The 15,627-nt window shown below is 44.8% G+C and overlaps 1 protein-coding gene across 1 annotated transcript; it reads left to right on the top strand.

Annotated features, from left to right (window-relative positions):
* Positions 1–6,581: 6,581 nt before the first annotated feature.
* LOC120042898 (transport and Golgi organization protein 1 homolog) lies at positions 6,582–15,391 on the top strand. The gene is made up of 4 exons (XM_038987667.1): positions 6,582–6,762; positions 12,499–12,695; positions 14,251–14,307; positions 14,900–15,391. Exons 1-4 carry the CDS (start codon positions 6,582–6,584, stop codon positions 15,389–15,391), a joined length of 927 nt encoding a protein of 308 aa, XP_038843595.1.
* The last annotated feature ends 236 nt before the right edge of the window (positions 15,392–15,627 follow it).

Raw genomic sequence — 15,627 nt, 5'->3', positions numbered from 1 at the left:
TTGTCATATATACATATATTCATATACATAGCTCATAAATCAAGCACATATATTAAACATGATTTAGGTGGCCTAGGCTGATTTAGAGCCTGCTTGTGACCATAGGATTAAAGCTTGCACAACACACCCCATTGCTAAGACACAAGATTGTTGTTGCATAACACATGGTTCCCCATTTTGTCACAAAGACACTAACCGCACAAGACAGTATTAGAGCGCCAAACTAAACCGCCTGACTTAAGTAATTGCTCACATCCCTCTAATCAGGAAACCCCCTAGCCCCAGACAGTAACGGCCAGTTACAGTTCCCCTTATCTCATGACTCCTGGACACACAAATATTTCATCATCGCATGAACACACACACTTCACTCCCCTCTCTACTGGTCGGGTGCCAAGAGCAGAGGACTCTGCTGTGCACCAATGGGGCTACTGCTATGGCCAGAGCAGACCCGCCTCCAACTCTTCAGGACCAGTCAGAAGACCAACACGAAGAGACTCTACCTACATTGTTCCATGTATAAAATCTGCTGTAATCTCTGTTTAGGCTACCCTTTTTCAGCTGACTCCTTAAGAGCCATATGATTAGGTCCGTGCACGATAAACTGCAGGACAAGATATCTTTGACTCAATAAACCTGCCATTTTGCTACAACTGAAATCCACTCTGTCCAGCGTCTTGATTTGGTCTCTCTCTCAGGTAGTTATTCATCAACAGAGGCCAAAAAACATTTGTGAAAAACTGAACAGAGACACGACAACACAGACTGAAAATCTGCCAAAGAGCTGGACTCGTGTTTGTGTGAGTGAGTTATACTACATTATGCCAAATGTAGACTTAATAACATAGAAATTTCAATTTTATAAAAGTGGCCTTTTGTAATTCTCACCTTCACTGTAAGAAAAATGGCAGAAAAGGAAATTGGAATGGAATGCTGGGAAATTCACGTAGTCGGTTACGACAGAAACGCATAATCAAAACATGTATTTATTTGTATCTAACTATTTAACTGTCACTTTATTGCATTCTCGTGCGTTTCACACAACATAATAATCAAAGTAGATAAGAATTTGTCATTTTTTGAAAACAATAATCAAATGTTGTGCGTTACCAGGGTAACCGGGGTAAACTACCAAGTGTGCTGCTAGACAAGCTAAACTATGCTCTAGTTAAACTACTGGCCTTTTATTGTGCATAAATATAGCTAGTAAACTTCAACACGTCCCGTGAAGACACGTAAGAAATATACCTAGCTACGAATCTGTTGATTGTGTTATTGAGCATTTTGCCCAGGATATTTTCTAACACAAAAATGTCACAGTTAGAAAACGGTATCGTTAGTAGCTAGCTAGATAGGCGATGTTGTAAATTGCTTGGCTAATTTCGCTCGAATTCAGTGTTCACAGACCATCAGGATGTCGGTTCCTTTGTCTGGGGTAGAGCTGCTCAGCGTGTGTACAGTGCTCCAGTACTGTGAGGCACAGCTGGCAGTGCTGGGTCACATCATGCCCGACACCTACAGGGGTCGTCCAGAAGCTGATAAGGTATTATCTGATTATCCTCAGCTAACATTATACGCGGAGCTAATGTCAATTGGCTTTTTCAAGCGATGATGCGTCTTTAGCAAATTAATGGTATGCTTGCTATCTAAGCTGTAATTTTCTCCTATTCAGCCCGTATTCATATGTTTTTGTGGAAGTTTGTGTCAGCCGACATTGGACAGGTCCTTGAACAGCAGAAAGGGGCAGAGCAGAACCTGAAAGCAGCCCGTCAGTTTGAGAGAGAGTCTGGGAGACTGTCAGATGCCACCCGTGAGCTGCACAGATCCCAGAAGGAACTGAACCGCACGCTAGAGGAGGACCCACTGTCCCCTGACAACCTGGCCAAGGTGCAGAGAGACAGGTGGGTTCCAGATAGCTCTTGTTCGGGGCTTTAGTGCACGTTCCGACTTGGACCAGAGCTAGGTTCCAGACAATTTAATAAAATAGAAGCCCACAACTCTGTGCTTCAAACAGAGATGTATTATGATTTATTATGCACACGAGACAACTTTTCAACTACTTAGCCAAGTTCGCACCCAGCCTCTCCAATGCTAATGCACCCCTGCATCAACTGCTAAAGCAGTCCAGTGAGTTTCTCTGGGACAAGCAACACAACATTGCTTTCCAAATGTGAAAGACTTGATCCCGAGAGAACCAGGACCAATCCTTGCCTACTACGACCCCGACAAAGAGCTCAGACTCCAAGTAGACGCGTCGAAGTATGGACTAGGTTCAGTGCTACTGCAAGAAGGAAAGCCCATCGGCTACGCTTCCAAATCTCTCACAGACTGTGAAATCAAATTGAAAAGGAGCTCTACGCCATTCTGTTCGGATGTAAACGTTTCCATCAGTACGTATATGGACGACAAGTCATTGTGGAATCCGACCACAAGCCCCTTGAGTCAATCATGAGGAAACCACTAGCCGCAGCCCCGCCAAGGCTACAGAGAATGATTCTTCAACTACAAAAATACAACTTCACAATCACTCACCGTCCAGGCAAAGACATCCCTGTCGCAGACACACTCTCCAGGAAGTGTCTTACCTATAAGGACAGCAGCCTCAGTGAAGGTGTAACAGTACTCTTCTTGCGTTGTGTACAATCAATCCTCGACACGAACTCCAACGTGTAGCACCAGTCATGGAGATTTATTCTGATATTATTCTTGTTCTGTACTCAGCATCATCATCCACTGCAGTGTCCATGGCAGCTGAGACCATAAGGCTGTCATTCATGCCCTCAGACTCTGTTAATCCAGACATGTCTGTTCCCTCATCAACGGCAGCATGGGGAAGAGGAATGAAGTTGACTGGCATTATCAGGTTGCGATGTACCGTCTTCTCCCGTCCAGTGGAGCTGTTCTGAATCTTAAAAGTGTGGCTGTCAGCATTCAACCCAGTGACAAGGTAGACAGTATCCTCCCAACGGTCAGCGAGCTTCCGCTTTCCCCGCTCCCCCTTGTTAGCCAGCAACACTCGATCACCAATCTCCACTGGTGCTCCTCTGACTCTTCTGTCATAAAGGTCAGCATGTCTCTTCAACTGCTTCGCTGCAGATGCCTGTGCTGTATTCATGGCTTCTTTCAGATCTCTCCTCAAAGACTGAACAAACTGGTCATAGTCGACAACTTCTGGGTTCTCTATGACAGAGCCAAAGACTAGGTCAACAGGCAGTCTTGGCGTCCTCCCAAACATTAGCAGGAAAGGGGCAAAGCCTGTGGTCTCGTGGATTGTACAATTGTACGCAAACGTGAGGGACTTCAGCGCCTGAGGCCATCTGTGCTTTGCTCTCGTTGGCAGGGCCCGGATCATGTTTCCCAACGTCCTATTCATCCTTTCGCAGGACCCGTTCCCCATCGGATGGTACGGCGTGGTGTGAGACTTCTGAACACCTGCAACACTCAACAGTTCGGCTATTAAAGCGCTCTCGAAGTTGGCTCCCTGGTCTGAGTGTATACGGCGAGGCATCCCGTAGACACAGAAATAGTTGTTCCACAACTGATGAGCTACTGACTTAGCAGACTGGTTCGGACACAAGAAGGCATGAGCCAATTTGGTAAAGTGGTCAGTAACAACGAGCACATCCAAGGACTTGTTTGAAGAATCTTCTGCAGACCAGAAGTCTATGCACACTAGTTCAAGAGGCTCAGTTGTTATTATGCTCTCAAGAGGAGCTCTTGCTTCCGGATCAGGAGTCTTGCTCACGACGCATCTCCTGCAGCACTTCACATATGCCTTTACCTCCCTCTCCAGGCCATGCCAGAAGAACCTCTGTCTTGTCAGGTAGACTGTTCTCTGTTGGCCCTGGTGACCAGCTTCATCATGGACACCCTTCAACACCATTGCTTTCATGGAGGCTGGAACCACATACAGATACGTTTTCCTCTTTGTAACCACATTCCTTGAAACACGATACAGTACACCCATCTTCATGGTCAACTTGTCCCAACTTCTGAGAAGACACAAAACCTCAACAGTCTCATGGGAACGCTCTCTCCGGGATGGCCTTCTCCCCCTCTCCACAAAGAAGATCACTCTGCTGATCACGTTGTCATCACGCTGCTTACTCATCAGTCGGTCGTGTGGCAGAACATCGACATCGGTTTGCTCTGATGGCATAACAGCCTGTGGAAGCTGTGGCAACAGCAGTGCATGTGAGCCCACTTCATCCCCCCAGCACCTGTGTGAATGAAGAACAGCTGCAACTTCATGTCTTGATAAAGCACCAGATGGGGGGTCAACAGTAGCCTGACAGCTAATGACCACTTCGTTGGAGTCAGAGGATTTGTCAAAGGGGTGGCTGGACCAGCGAAACACATCTTGCACTCTGTCTGTGCGCACAGCGTCGGCTTCAGCTAGTAAGGTCTCGTACGGGACCCTTGTCAGGCGATGGAGTGCACTGGGTCGTACGAAGGGCTCTCTGCTCAAAGCATCTGCAACAACATTTATTTTTCCAGGGATGTACTTGATGTCAAACTCGTACGGTGCCAGCTTGGCGACCCATCTCTGTTCACAAGCATCAAGCTTTGCTTTGGTCAGAATGTATGTCAAGGGATTATTATCCGTCCATACCGTGAACTGCTGTCCCCGTAGCCAGTGGTGGAACTTGTCACAGATAGCCCATTTCATGGCAAAGAACTCGAGCCTGTGCGCAGGATACCTCGACTGCGCATAACTGAGGGACTTGCTCGCGAAGGCTATAGGTCTCGCTGTAGCTCCCTGTTCCTGCACCTGGGACAGCACAGCACCTAAGCCATTGCTGGACGCATCCACCGAGAGTAGAAAGGGTTTTTCGAAGTTGGGGTGGGCCAACAAAACCTGGTCCAGTAAGGCTTGCTTTAGCTGGAATAAGGCCTGTCTGCATTCTGTTGTCCAGTCGGCAGCCGTCAACTTCCTGACAGGTGAGCGTCGCTTCTTTTTCCAGCGTGGAGCCTTGTGTCCAGTAGTCAATCCAAAGAGAGGCTTTGCAATGGTTGAGCAACCTTCAATGAACTGTTGATAATACACCACCATCCCAAGGAATGACCTCAATTTCTTCTGAGATGGAATGTCAGTGCCATCTTCCATCAGATCAGCTTCTGTTACTCCTGTAATGGCCCTCACCTTCTCAGGGTCTGTAGCTACACCATCCGCACTAATGATATGCCCCAGAAACTTCACAGACCTCTGCAGAAAGTTACACTTTTTTGGCGCCAACTTCAGGTTGTGAGCCTTGAGACGCTCAAAAACCATTTCCAGGCGCTGTATAGCCAGATCTTCAGTGGGCGCATAGACCAAGACATCGTCAAGGTAACACAGCAGGCTAAGAAAGTTCTGATCTCCAAAGATGTTTAGCATCATCCTCATAAAGGTTGCAGGACTATTACATAACCCCTGTGGCATACGATTGTATTCGTACAATCCAAATGGCGACGTAAAAGCTGTGAATCTCCGGTCATCCTCATGCACTTCCACATTGTAGTAGCCAGAGGTAAGGTCCATTGTCGAGAAGAAGGCATTTCCACCTAAAGCAGCCAGCGCGTCAGCCTGGTGAGGGAGTGGGTGGGCGTCTTTGATGGTGCGAGCATTGAGCAAACGAAAATCAGTACAGAGTCTCAGGTCTCCAGACTTCTTCCATACAAGGACAAGGGGAGAGGCGAACTCACTACTAGACTTCCTTATGATTTCACGTTCTTCCATCTCATTCAATGCTTGTTTGAGCTTCTCATAATGATTTGGTGAAAGGCGTCGGTAGGGCATCCGAAAGGGTTTCTCATCACTCAGTTGAATGCGGTGAAGACATCCGGAAGCTTTTCCACAATCCAACTTGTGCCTGGAAAAAATAGACTGGTACTCAGCTATGAGCTGGATGAGTTTCTTCTTACCAGCAGGAGACGCTTGACAGGAGTCGACATCAATATCAGACAAACCTAAGTCACGTAAGACCTCAGGATCGCTTGAACTGTTAGGTCCGTCAGTATCGTGAAGTTGGCTGGAACCGTCATCAGTCAGTGTCAAGTCATCTTGGCAGTCAGTGAGTATATCAGCCGTTCTCTGCACTTGCTGCTGTAAAGCTGCTGATGAATCATCATTCACACACGAACAGTCAAAGTCCTCTAGAGCCATGCAAGGAAAGACATCGGCTAGAGTGGCGTTTCGTCTCAATGTCACGGTCTTCTGAGAAGGGTTTATCACTCTAACAGGGAGCCACCCATCCCCCCGCAATAGAGCTACTGTCCTCCCTACTAGTATTGACCTTGGTGTTGACCTTGAACTGCTGGGCTCAATGAGAACAGCACTGCCCGCTGATAGATTCTGAGTGTTTCGTAGTCTGCCCCAGACTAAGTGCTCCTGCATAGGCTCTAGAGTCACCGCCCCTTTTAGTCTCACAGTTCCAACTTTGTCAGGTACTTCACTGTCTCTCCATCTCTCCACATTAGCCATCATATTGATTAGCTTGCTCTCCTCACCCCCGTCACACCCAGGAGTATAAACCCTCTTCCAGAGATCTCCATCCGTCTTCAGGTGGCGAATCAAGTGCTTTAGGAGATTGCTGCCCAAGATGAGGTCATCACTCTGGCCTTCAACCACCAGTGTAGGCACGGCAACTCTACATCCGTACACCTCCATCTCCAGCTCACATACTCCCAAAGGCCTCGTCTTCAACCCACCACAACCAACCAAGACTACCTCTGTAGGACTCAATGATGGACTTTTCAACACTCCTGCACGCAACAGTTCAGGTAAGACCCTAGAGCTCAAGGTACAAGCCATGGATCCACTGTCAACCATAGCTCTCATTTCCACTTCTCCTCCTATTAACACCTTGGCATAAAATAAATCATCATGTGCGGAAAGCCTCTGTGTGTTCTGCATTATGATACTCTTCTCAGTCTCCATTTCGTCACAAACACTTTTATATACAGACTCCAAATCAACAGCTCTCACCGGTGGGGACTCTACAAAAGGCCCAACACTCTCCCCTTCTACATGCAGGCCTACTAGTTTTCCGGGAGCTGAGCAGTGGTTACTGTAGGGACTCCACCAGCTGTGCGCAGAGCTGCGGCCTTGGGGCACTGAGAGCGTGCGTGGCCAGCTACATGACAAAGAAAGCAGAGGTGATTGGCCCTGCAGTGAAAGTAAGTATCATGTCCAGCATCCCCGCACACGTTACATGGCCCATTAGACTTCACTTTGCTCCTATTCCCTTTCTGGAATTTATGGTCAGACTGTTGTGGCCTCTGCTCCAGCACACGCTCCAGCATTGCAAGGATACGTTCCATCGGCTCAGCTGAGCCCTGAATAGTCTGGGCTGGGTAAGGCAACGTATTGGGTACTTCCATGTGGGGCCTCACAGCAGGCATGGTGATCGGCATGACAGCGCCAACTTCCTGCTTCATTGTTGTGATGGCTGGGGTCACCTTAGATAAGTGAGAGTACCTCTGCTCCCTCCTGTATTCATCCAACCTCTCATGAACATCTGCAGCAGTCCACTGCTGTAATGGCTTGCACTTAAAGATAAGGGACAGTTCAGCGTTAGGGCAGTGTCTGATGAACATGACTGTGAGCTCACGAGATGGGTCTTCAACCCTTTTTTTCTGTCTCTTTAGACAATCTTCAGCAACCTCCATAGCCCTGTTCAGTCTGAGCCAATATTCAAATGGTTGTTCATCAGTCAGAGGTAATGTGGCATAAAAGTCAGCGAGGGGCATGCTTGAAAAAGCAGTGTCACTAAAATGTTGTTTCAGTATGTCAAAGATGGGACTCGGGCCTTTAGATAAATCAACGGAGGGATTGCTGCGTATGCCCACTTTAACAACATCGCGGGCCCTTCCCATAAGCCTACCCATAACCTCAACAGCTTGGTCCATCACAGATACATCCCTCTTACGCATGTAAACCATGACCATATCCTCCCACTCATGCACTGTGCACTTTTCAGAGCCATCCCCCCGAAAGTACACCGGTTCCCTGATATCAGACTTCAATACCAGGTTCAGGCCTGACACATCCAAACCCCTAGAGCTGCATGCATTCCCCATAACATTGTCCCCAACATGTCCAACAATTGCCTTTGACTCCAAACAGGAGGCAATGTTCTCCCCAATGGAATGACCAATCTGCTGTACTATGTCTGCAATGAAATCCATGGAGACCGCCCCACTCCCTGTATTTGGCAAAACTCTGTCATACACATCCTTGGGCGTTTCCATGGGTACACTATCATCAAAACTCCCAAAACCCTCCAGTTTAGGCATAGGTGTAGAAGCAACTGGAATTTTGCCTGAACCCCTACCAACAGATGGTGACAGATTAAATGACAGGAAACCCCTACCTCTCCCAACACCTTCCATTTTAACAATGGGAAATCAACACACTAATAAAAATGTAACTAGCAAAAAAAATGCATATATATATTTCTTTCTTTAACCTCACGTCAAAATCTAACCTATATCTAGTACACTGGTAAAACTCACCCTACTTATATCAGATATACTTTAGAATTGCAAATAAACAAGTAACACAAAAGTTATATCGTTTATCTGTGAAGTGTCTCAGCCAGAGAAATCATCAATTTCGATAATAAAACGTTGGTGGCGCCCTCTTGTGGCGAAATGCGATATCGCCATAAACTGCACCAGCAACGTCTTATCTGATTCTTCAACGGCAACCACGGCGAAGTTCTGAGATGGAAATCCAGCGAAGGATGATCCGATCCAGAAGAACGGTCACGGCACCACTGTAACAGTACTCTTCTTGCGTTGTGTACAATCAATCCTCGACACGAACTCCAACGTGTAGCACCAGTCATGGAGATTTATTCTGATAGGAACAGCACAAAATTGCACGTCATGCAATGCACGGCTCACCATCCAACTCTGCACTCACGCACGCTGGTTTGGTGCTTGTTCACTGGGACGATTCTAACTGAAACATCCTCCCTCGTAAGCAAGCTACGCAAACCAGCCAATAAGATGCCATGTTGAGTAGGTGACGGCAAGACAAAACTAAAACCAAAAACCCATTGGCTTAACAATAAAGTGGCAAGGGGAATCACCAATAAAACCCTGTTACAAAGGCATGGACATGCAAGTGCACACTGTGTACAGCAACTTACCAGTTAGTGACACAAAACTGAAGGAGATCCAAGCAGAAACAGAAAAGGACTCACAACTCGCACAGCTGAGGAAAGTCATACAGGATGGACGGCCTGAGGAGAGGAGAAAATGCCCTCAGAGCGTCTCAGAATTCTGGAACCATCCTGATGAACTATCACAGATCAACGGAATAATTTTCAAAGGAGAGAAAATCATCATTCCTACCAGTCTCAGGAAGAGATTTTGACAAAGATCCATGCTGGACACATGGGCATGGAAAAGTGCAAACAGAGAGCACGGGACATTTTGTTTTGGCCCGGAATGTGCAAACAAATAGAGGACATTGTTGGTAAATGCGCCATATGTCTTGAACGACGCCCCTCAAACACCAAAGAGCCAAGGTTACCTCACTGTATCCCAGACCGACCCTGGCAGGTCGTGGCAACCGATCTGTTCACCTGAAACAACGAGAACTACATCGTAACAGTTGACTACTACAGAAGATACTTCGAACTCGACAAGCTTCACAGCACCACATCTGCAGCTGTGATACATAAGCTGAAAGCAGCCTTTGCCAGGCATGGCATTGTAGAGACTTTAATATCTGACAATGGGCCCTGTTACAAATCAAATGAGTTTGAATCCTTCACAAAAGCATGGGAGTTTACACGTCACCACAAGCCCACATTACCCTCAAAGTAATGGCCTTGCTGAAAAATCAGTGCAGATTGCTAAATCACTCATGGACTAAGCAAAAGCAGACAAGAGAGACCCCTACCTAAGTCTCCTTGAATACCGCAACACTCCAGTTGACAACTTCAAATCACCAGCCCAGCTGTTGATGAGCCGCAGACTTCGCTCAATCCTTCCCAGCACCAACCAGCAGCTACAACCTGAGGTCGTCAGCTACAAGGAAATGCATGAAAAACGTGCACAGAGACAACAACAACAAAAGCGATACTACAACAGGTCAGCTAGACCACTGCCACCACTGATCGACGGAGAGTCAGTTTGAATCCAGGAGCATGGCCTCTGGAAGCCAGCAGTCGTCATCCAGCAAGCTGACACTGAACGTTCATAGCACGTCCTCACCGCAGAAGGAGCGGTGTACCGCCGCAATCGTCGTCACCTACTGAACACAAAAGAACAACACACTGATGAGATGAACTGTTCCCCTGAAAGAGAACGTGATGGACTAAACACACACACACACATCACAACATACACCATACTTACCTGCAACACCACAAGAGCTGTTGACTGACACAGAAGCATGCTCAGCATCATATCGCACAAGGTCAGGAAGAGAGGTCAAGCCCAGAGCTGTCCTAGAACTGTGAAATGTCAAAGGGTGTAGGCGGATCGCTGCCCTAAAAGAGTTCCAGACTGTAAACTTGTTATTGAAAGTTCACTTGAAATGCTTTGGTATTGTATTTGTTTGAAATGTTAAGATGTATTTCTACTGTGAAAGCTGAGTTGCTGAGAATCCCTTGTTCGAAAAGTAACAGTATGTTGGATCATTGTTTCAGAGTCTATGTTGATTCAGTTGGTGTAGTATGCAATATAAATGGTTCAAACTGCAGAGTTCAAACTGCAGAGCATGTTTTCAAAAGAAACGCTTAGAATATGTAAACATTTTTCTTTTGTTTTAAAAGAAGGGGGATGTAATATTCATATGTGTAAACATACTGAGTTATAATTGGATGCATTTTACCGCCATATCATACTGTGCTATGATTGGTTAAGACCACCCAAATGGTTAGGTCATGGTCAGTTTGATCCTGGTTGGCGATACGTGAACATGCCAGTTATAGCTAGCTAATAAAGAGCTATGTTAAGAAATATCCTGTAGTACTGCATTTTATTATTTTGTACAAAGTGTGCAAAACAAGACAGTGCAGACGAGGAATGCATTAGTAAGTACTTGGCGCTAAACTCAAGCGAACTTTCAGGATGCTTCCATCTTTCCATAGCTAGCTAGCTTGACCGGCGTTGTCATTTCAAGGGAATGAACTCGGCTAACCTAGCGCAACTATCGTTAACGTTAGTTGTAAATACTGTAATGAAACAGTTAGGGAGCAGGTCTCGAACCCTCGACCTTCTAGCCCGAAGTCCAGCACGCTATCGACTGTGCCGCAAAAGCATGCTCGTGCGGCAGAGTCGATTTCCACGCTTATAAACCGAGGGTCTTTACACTGCCATTGCATAATAACCTAAGCTTGCTTAGTTGTAGCCGCAGCGAAGTCTCAGCCTGTGTTGGCTACTGCCTGACTAGTTGCCAAATTCTGGAACTATAATAACTGTGTTTCTGTAGTAACTACATTAGTAGCTTGCACCATGTAAACAAGCTTTTGGCCTATATATTTTCTTGAACCCAAAGGCAAAGCTACACAAGGGCCCATAGCTAATCCAAACTTGTGAACATTGACTAACTAACTACATGACAACTTGCTAATTGATCTGGCAGTTGTTGATAATTCGTTTTACTTGAGACAGGAGAACAAGAGGAGACATATGACAAGGTGTATAATTTTATAATAAGGCAGATTTATTCAAGTGTAAAAATATTAGGCAAAGCGTGCGGCACGGCTCTTTCTGTCTGATTTGTATGAAATCGTCCGGAAAAGAGAGTAGTTTCAACAGTTGTACAGTTTTATATAGACAACAAGCAAAGTAGGTTGATCTGGAAGTCTGGCCTTCCGATTGGTCGATCTGGGTCTTGGGTAGTCCTGAACAGGCCTGGTGTCCACGTTCCATTGGTTCCTGAGATAGTTCTTTGTCTTGAGCTCCAACCCTGAGTTGTGTGTGTCTGTGTGATTGTCATGGGGGAGGGGAGTTGTGGGTGTCGTGTATATGTCTAATGAGTCCAGCATATGTCCAAGAGAAAGAGGGGGTGTGTATGTTGTGTCAACTATAGCTAATGTTGAGAAGTTGTTAAAACAAGTTACCAATATCTAATACAATTTCTTACACAGTCTTCTTAGTTAACTAACTCGCTAGCTACACACAATAATATAGATGTGAGCTTAATTGTAATCAACTACTATAGTTACTTACTAAACTGACCATTAATATATCACACTTCTGTGTTGGTTTAGGAAGCAAATTGCAAGATGGATTATAGGCCTGGTTAGCTATAAAGCTAGCTATTGTTGACATAAAATACTGGCATGTCATTAAACCCTCTGCTTGCAAGTTCTTCTCTTTTTACATCTACCTTATCAAGACAAAAACAATATTATATTTACCCTTAATGCTTGGCTTTCCTTTTGGATACTCTGGCTCTGTAAAAAGAGAAGCAGATAAAACAAGGCTTACTTTAGTGATGTGTATTCTATTCACGCCCTGATTGTGCATGGGGCACATAGGGTGGACGCTGAGGTAATGGGCTGGAATCTTTGGTAGGCGTGAAACAACTGATCTTTGAATCATTCCTCTCCACAGTGCTCCTGTGCCGGGGCAAAGCTTTCAGCGATTTCACCGGACCAGACTGTCGGTTTCTGTCATTTAAAAAAGGAGAGACTATATATGTCTACTATAAACTCTCAGGCCAAAGGACAAATATATGTGCAGGGAGTGTAAGTATGAGTTAATATTAAATTACAGTACCTGTCAAAAGTTTGGACACACCTACTTATTCAAGGGTTTTACTTCACTATTATTCTACAATGTAGAAAATAGTAAAGACATCAAAACTTTGGAAAACACATGGAATCATGTAGCAACCAAAAAAGTGTTAAACAAATCAAATATATTTTAGATTCTTTAAAGTAGCCACCCATTGTCTTGATGACTGCTTTGCACAGACTTGGCATTCTGTCAACCAGCTTCATGAGGTAGTCACCTGGAATGCATTTCAATTAACAGGTGTGCCTTATTAAAATGTTATTTGTGGAATTTATTTCCTTCTTAATGCGTTTGAGCCAGTTGTGTTGTGACAAGGTTGGGGTGGTACACAGAAGATTTGGTAAAAGACCAAGTCCATATTATGGCAAGAACAGTGCAGTCGCAAAAACCATCAAGCGCTATGATGAAACTGGCTCTTATGAGGACTGCCACACGAAAGGAAGACTCTGCTGCGAGTTAACTGCACCTCATATTGAAGCCCAAGTAAATGCTTCACAGAGTTCAAGTAACAGACATAGCCCAACATCAACTGATCAGAGGAGACTGCGTGAATCAGGCCTTCATTGTTGAATTGCTGCAAAGAAACCACTACTGAAGGACCCTAATAATAAGAAGAGACTTGCTTGGGCCTAGACACACGAGCAATGGACATTAGACTGGTGGAAATCTGTCCTTTGGTCTGATGAGTACAAATTTGAGAGTTTTGGTTCCAACCTTCGTGTCTTTCTGAGATGCAGAGTAGGTGAACGAATTATCTCCGCATGGGTGGTTCCCACCGTGAAGCATGGAAGAGGTGTGGGGGTGCTTTGCTGGTGACACTGTCTGTGATTTATTTAGAATTCAAGGCTCACTTAACCGGCATGGCTACCACAGCATTCTGCAGTGATATGCCATCCCATGTGGTTTGTGCTTAGTGGGACAATTATTTGTTTTTCAGCAGGACAATGACCCAACACACCTCCAGGCTGTGTAAGGGCTTTTTGACCACATTCACCCGACCTCAACCCAATTGAGATGGTTTGGGATGAATTGGACCACAGAGTGAAGGAAAAGCAGCCAACAAGAGCTCAACATACTGTATGTGGGAACTCCTTCAAGACTGTTGTAAAAGCATTCCTGTTTCAACAACACAACATGCATTTTGCTACACCCGCAATTACATCTGCTAAATACGTGTATGTGACCAATAAAATTTGATTTGGGCTTCTTTGAAGAATATCAAATATATTTAGATATTTTTTTTGTACACTTTTTTGGGGTTACTACATGATTCCATATGTGTTATTTCATAGTTTTGATGTCTTCACTATTATTCTACAATGTAGAAAATAAAGAAAAACCCTTGAATGAGTCGGTGTGTCCATACTTTTTACTGGTACTGTATGTGATAACATTGCAGTCTAGAAGGAATGTTGAAGCTTTTTCTGTTTTGTTAACATGTTTCATTCTCTGTTTTGTTTCCATTTCTTACAATAGGTTGGTAACCGCTTTGGTTACTTCAATAAGGACCAACTCGTAATCAATCACATATACACTGAAAAAGAATTGGAGATTCCTGCTGAGGTAAGTCAATAAATAGATGTAGGCCTAGTTCACTACTGCCAATGCATCATCGCTTAAAACATTGTCTGGAATGACTGAACTTCTTTCTGAAATAGGTAGTGTAACGTTCGTTCTCCTCCTCTTTTGAGGAGGAGCAAGGATCGGACCAATATGCAGCGAGGTATGAAGACATAATGATTTATTTAAAGAAAGACGAACACGAAAAAACTCTTAACAAACTACAAAACAATAAACGACGTAAACAGACCTGAACATGAGAACTTACAGAGAACGAAGAACGCACGAACAGGAACAAACTCACAAACGAAACAATCCTGTGTGGCATAAACACTAACACAGGAACAATCACCCACAAACAAACAGTGTGAATAGCCTACCTAAATATGGTTCTCAATCAGAGGAAACGTAAAACACCTGGCTCTGATTGAGAACCATATCAGGCTAGTTAACCAACCTAAACATAGAAACAAATAACATAGAATGCCCACCCAGCTCACGTCCTGACCATACTAAACAAAGACAAAATAAAGGAAATAAGGTCAGGAACATGACAGGTAGTATGACTCAAACAATGTTTTCTTTTTCTTTTCAGGAAACCGACATTGTTTGCTTTGACACTGGACACGATAAGTTTGACAGTTATGCCATTGATTCACTGTTAGGTTCCTCTTTATTGTTAACAGACAAGGAGGAATCTGTGCAAGTAACCACAGAGACTTTGTACCTAAACAAAAGTGCTGAGAGCACCACGGTGGAAGTGGATGAGCCTCCACCTGAAGTGACACTGTTAGAAAATGATGAGATTGATAGGGATGTACCTGAGGACATTGATAAGGTTGTAGAGGTTCCAGATAATGATGATCTGAGACATTTTGAGGCTTTAGAGTCCTCTCTGCCTCAGCCTGAAACTCTTGACACAAAGGGAGTGGAATCTAACACTGTACTTGAGACCACAGCTGAGAGGATCAAAGATTACCTTCAGAAAGATCAGCAGAGGACAGAGGACTCTGTGCCGTACAGTGTTGTTGAACCAGAGGAAGGTGAGATCAAAGAAACCCCCTCAGAACCTGAATTCCAAAGATGATCCTGAGTTAGAAAATGCACCTGATGGTTTTTCAGAAGGCAGATCTATTCCTGAGTTAAACATCCACACTTGGAATAACTTTTGATGCTGTCACTTCCAATGATGAGGACACTTGGAAGGTGACTCCATATGACGAGGAAAGTGACAAGACTGAATATCAGCAGGATGAGGAAAGTGATTATCATCTCAGGGAAACTCCATTGCTGGCATTTTCTGAAGAAAGTTCTAATTTGGAA

The sequence above is a fragment of the Salvelinus namaycush genome, unplaced genomic scaffold (genome assembly GCF_016432855.1).
Source record: "Salvelinus namaycush isolate Seneca unplaced genomic scaffold, SaNama_1.0 Scaffold799, whole genome shotgun sequence".
NCBI classification, from domain to species: domain Eukaryota; kingdom Metazoa; phylum Chordata; class Actinopteri; order Salmoniformes; family Salmonidae; genus Salvelinus; species Salvelinus namaycush.
This window is presented reverse-complemented; position numbering and strand designations above follow the sequence as displayed.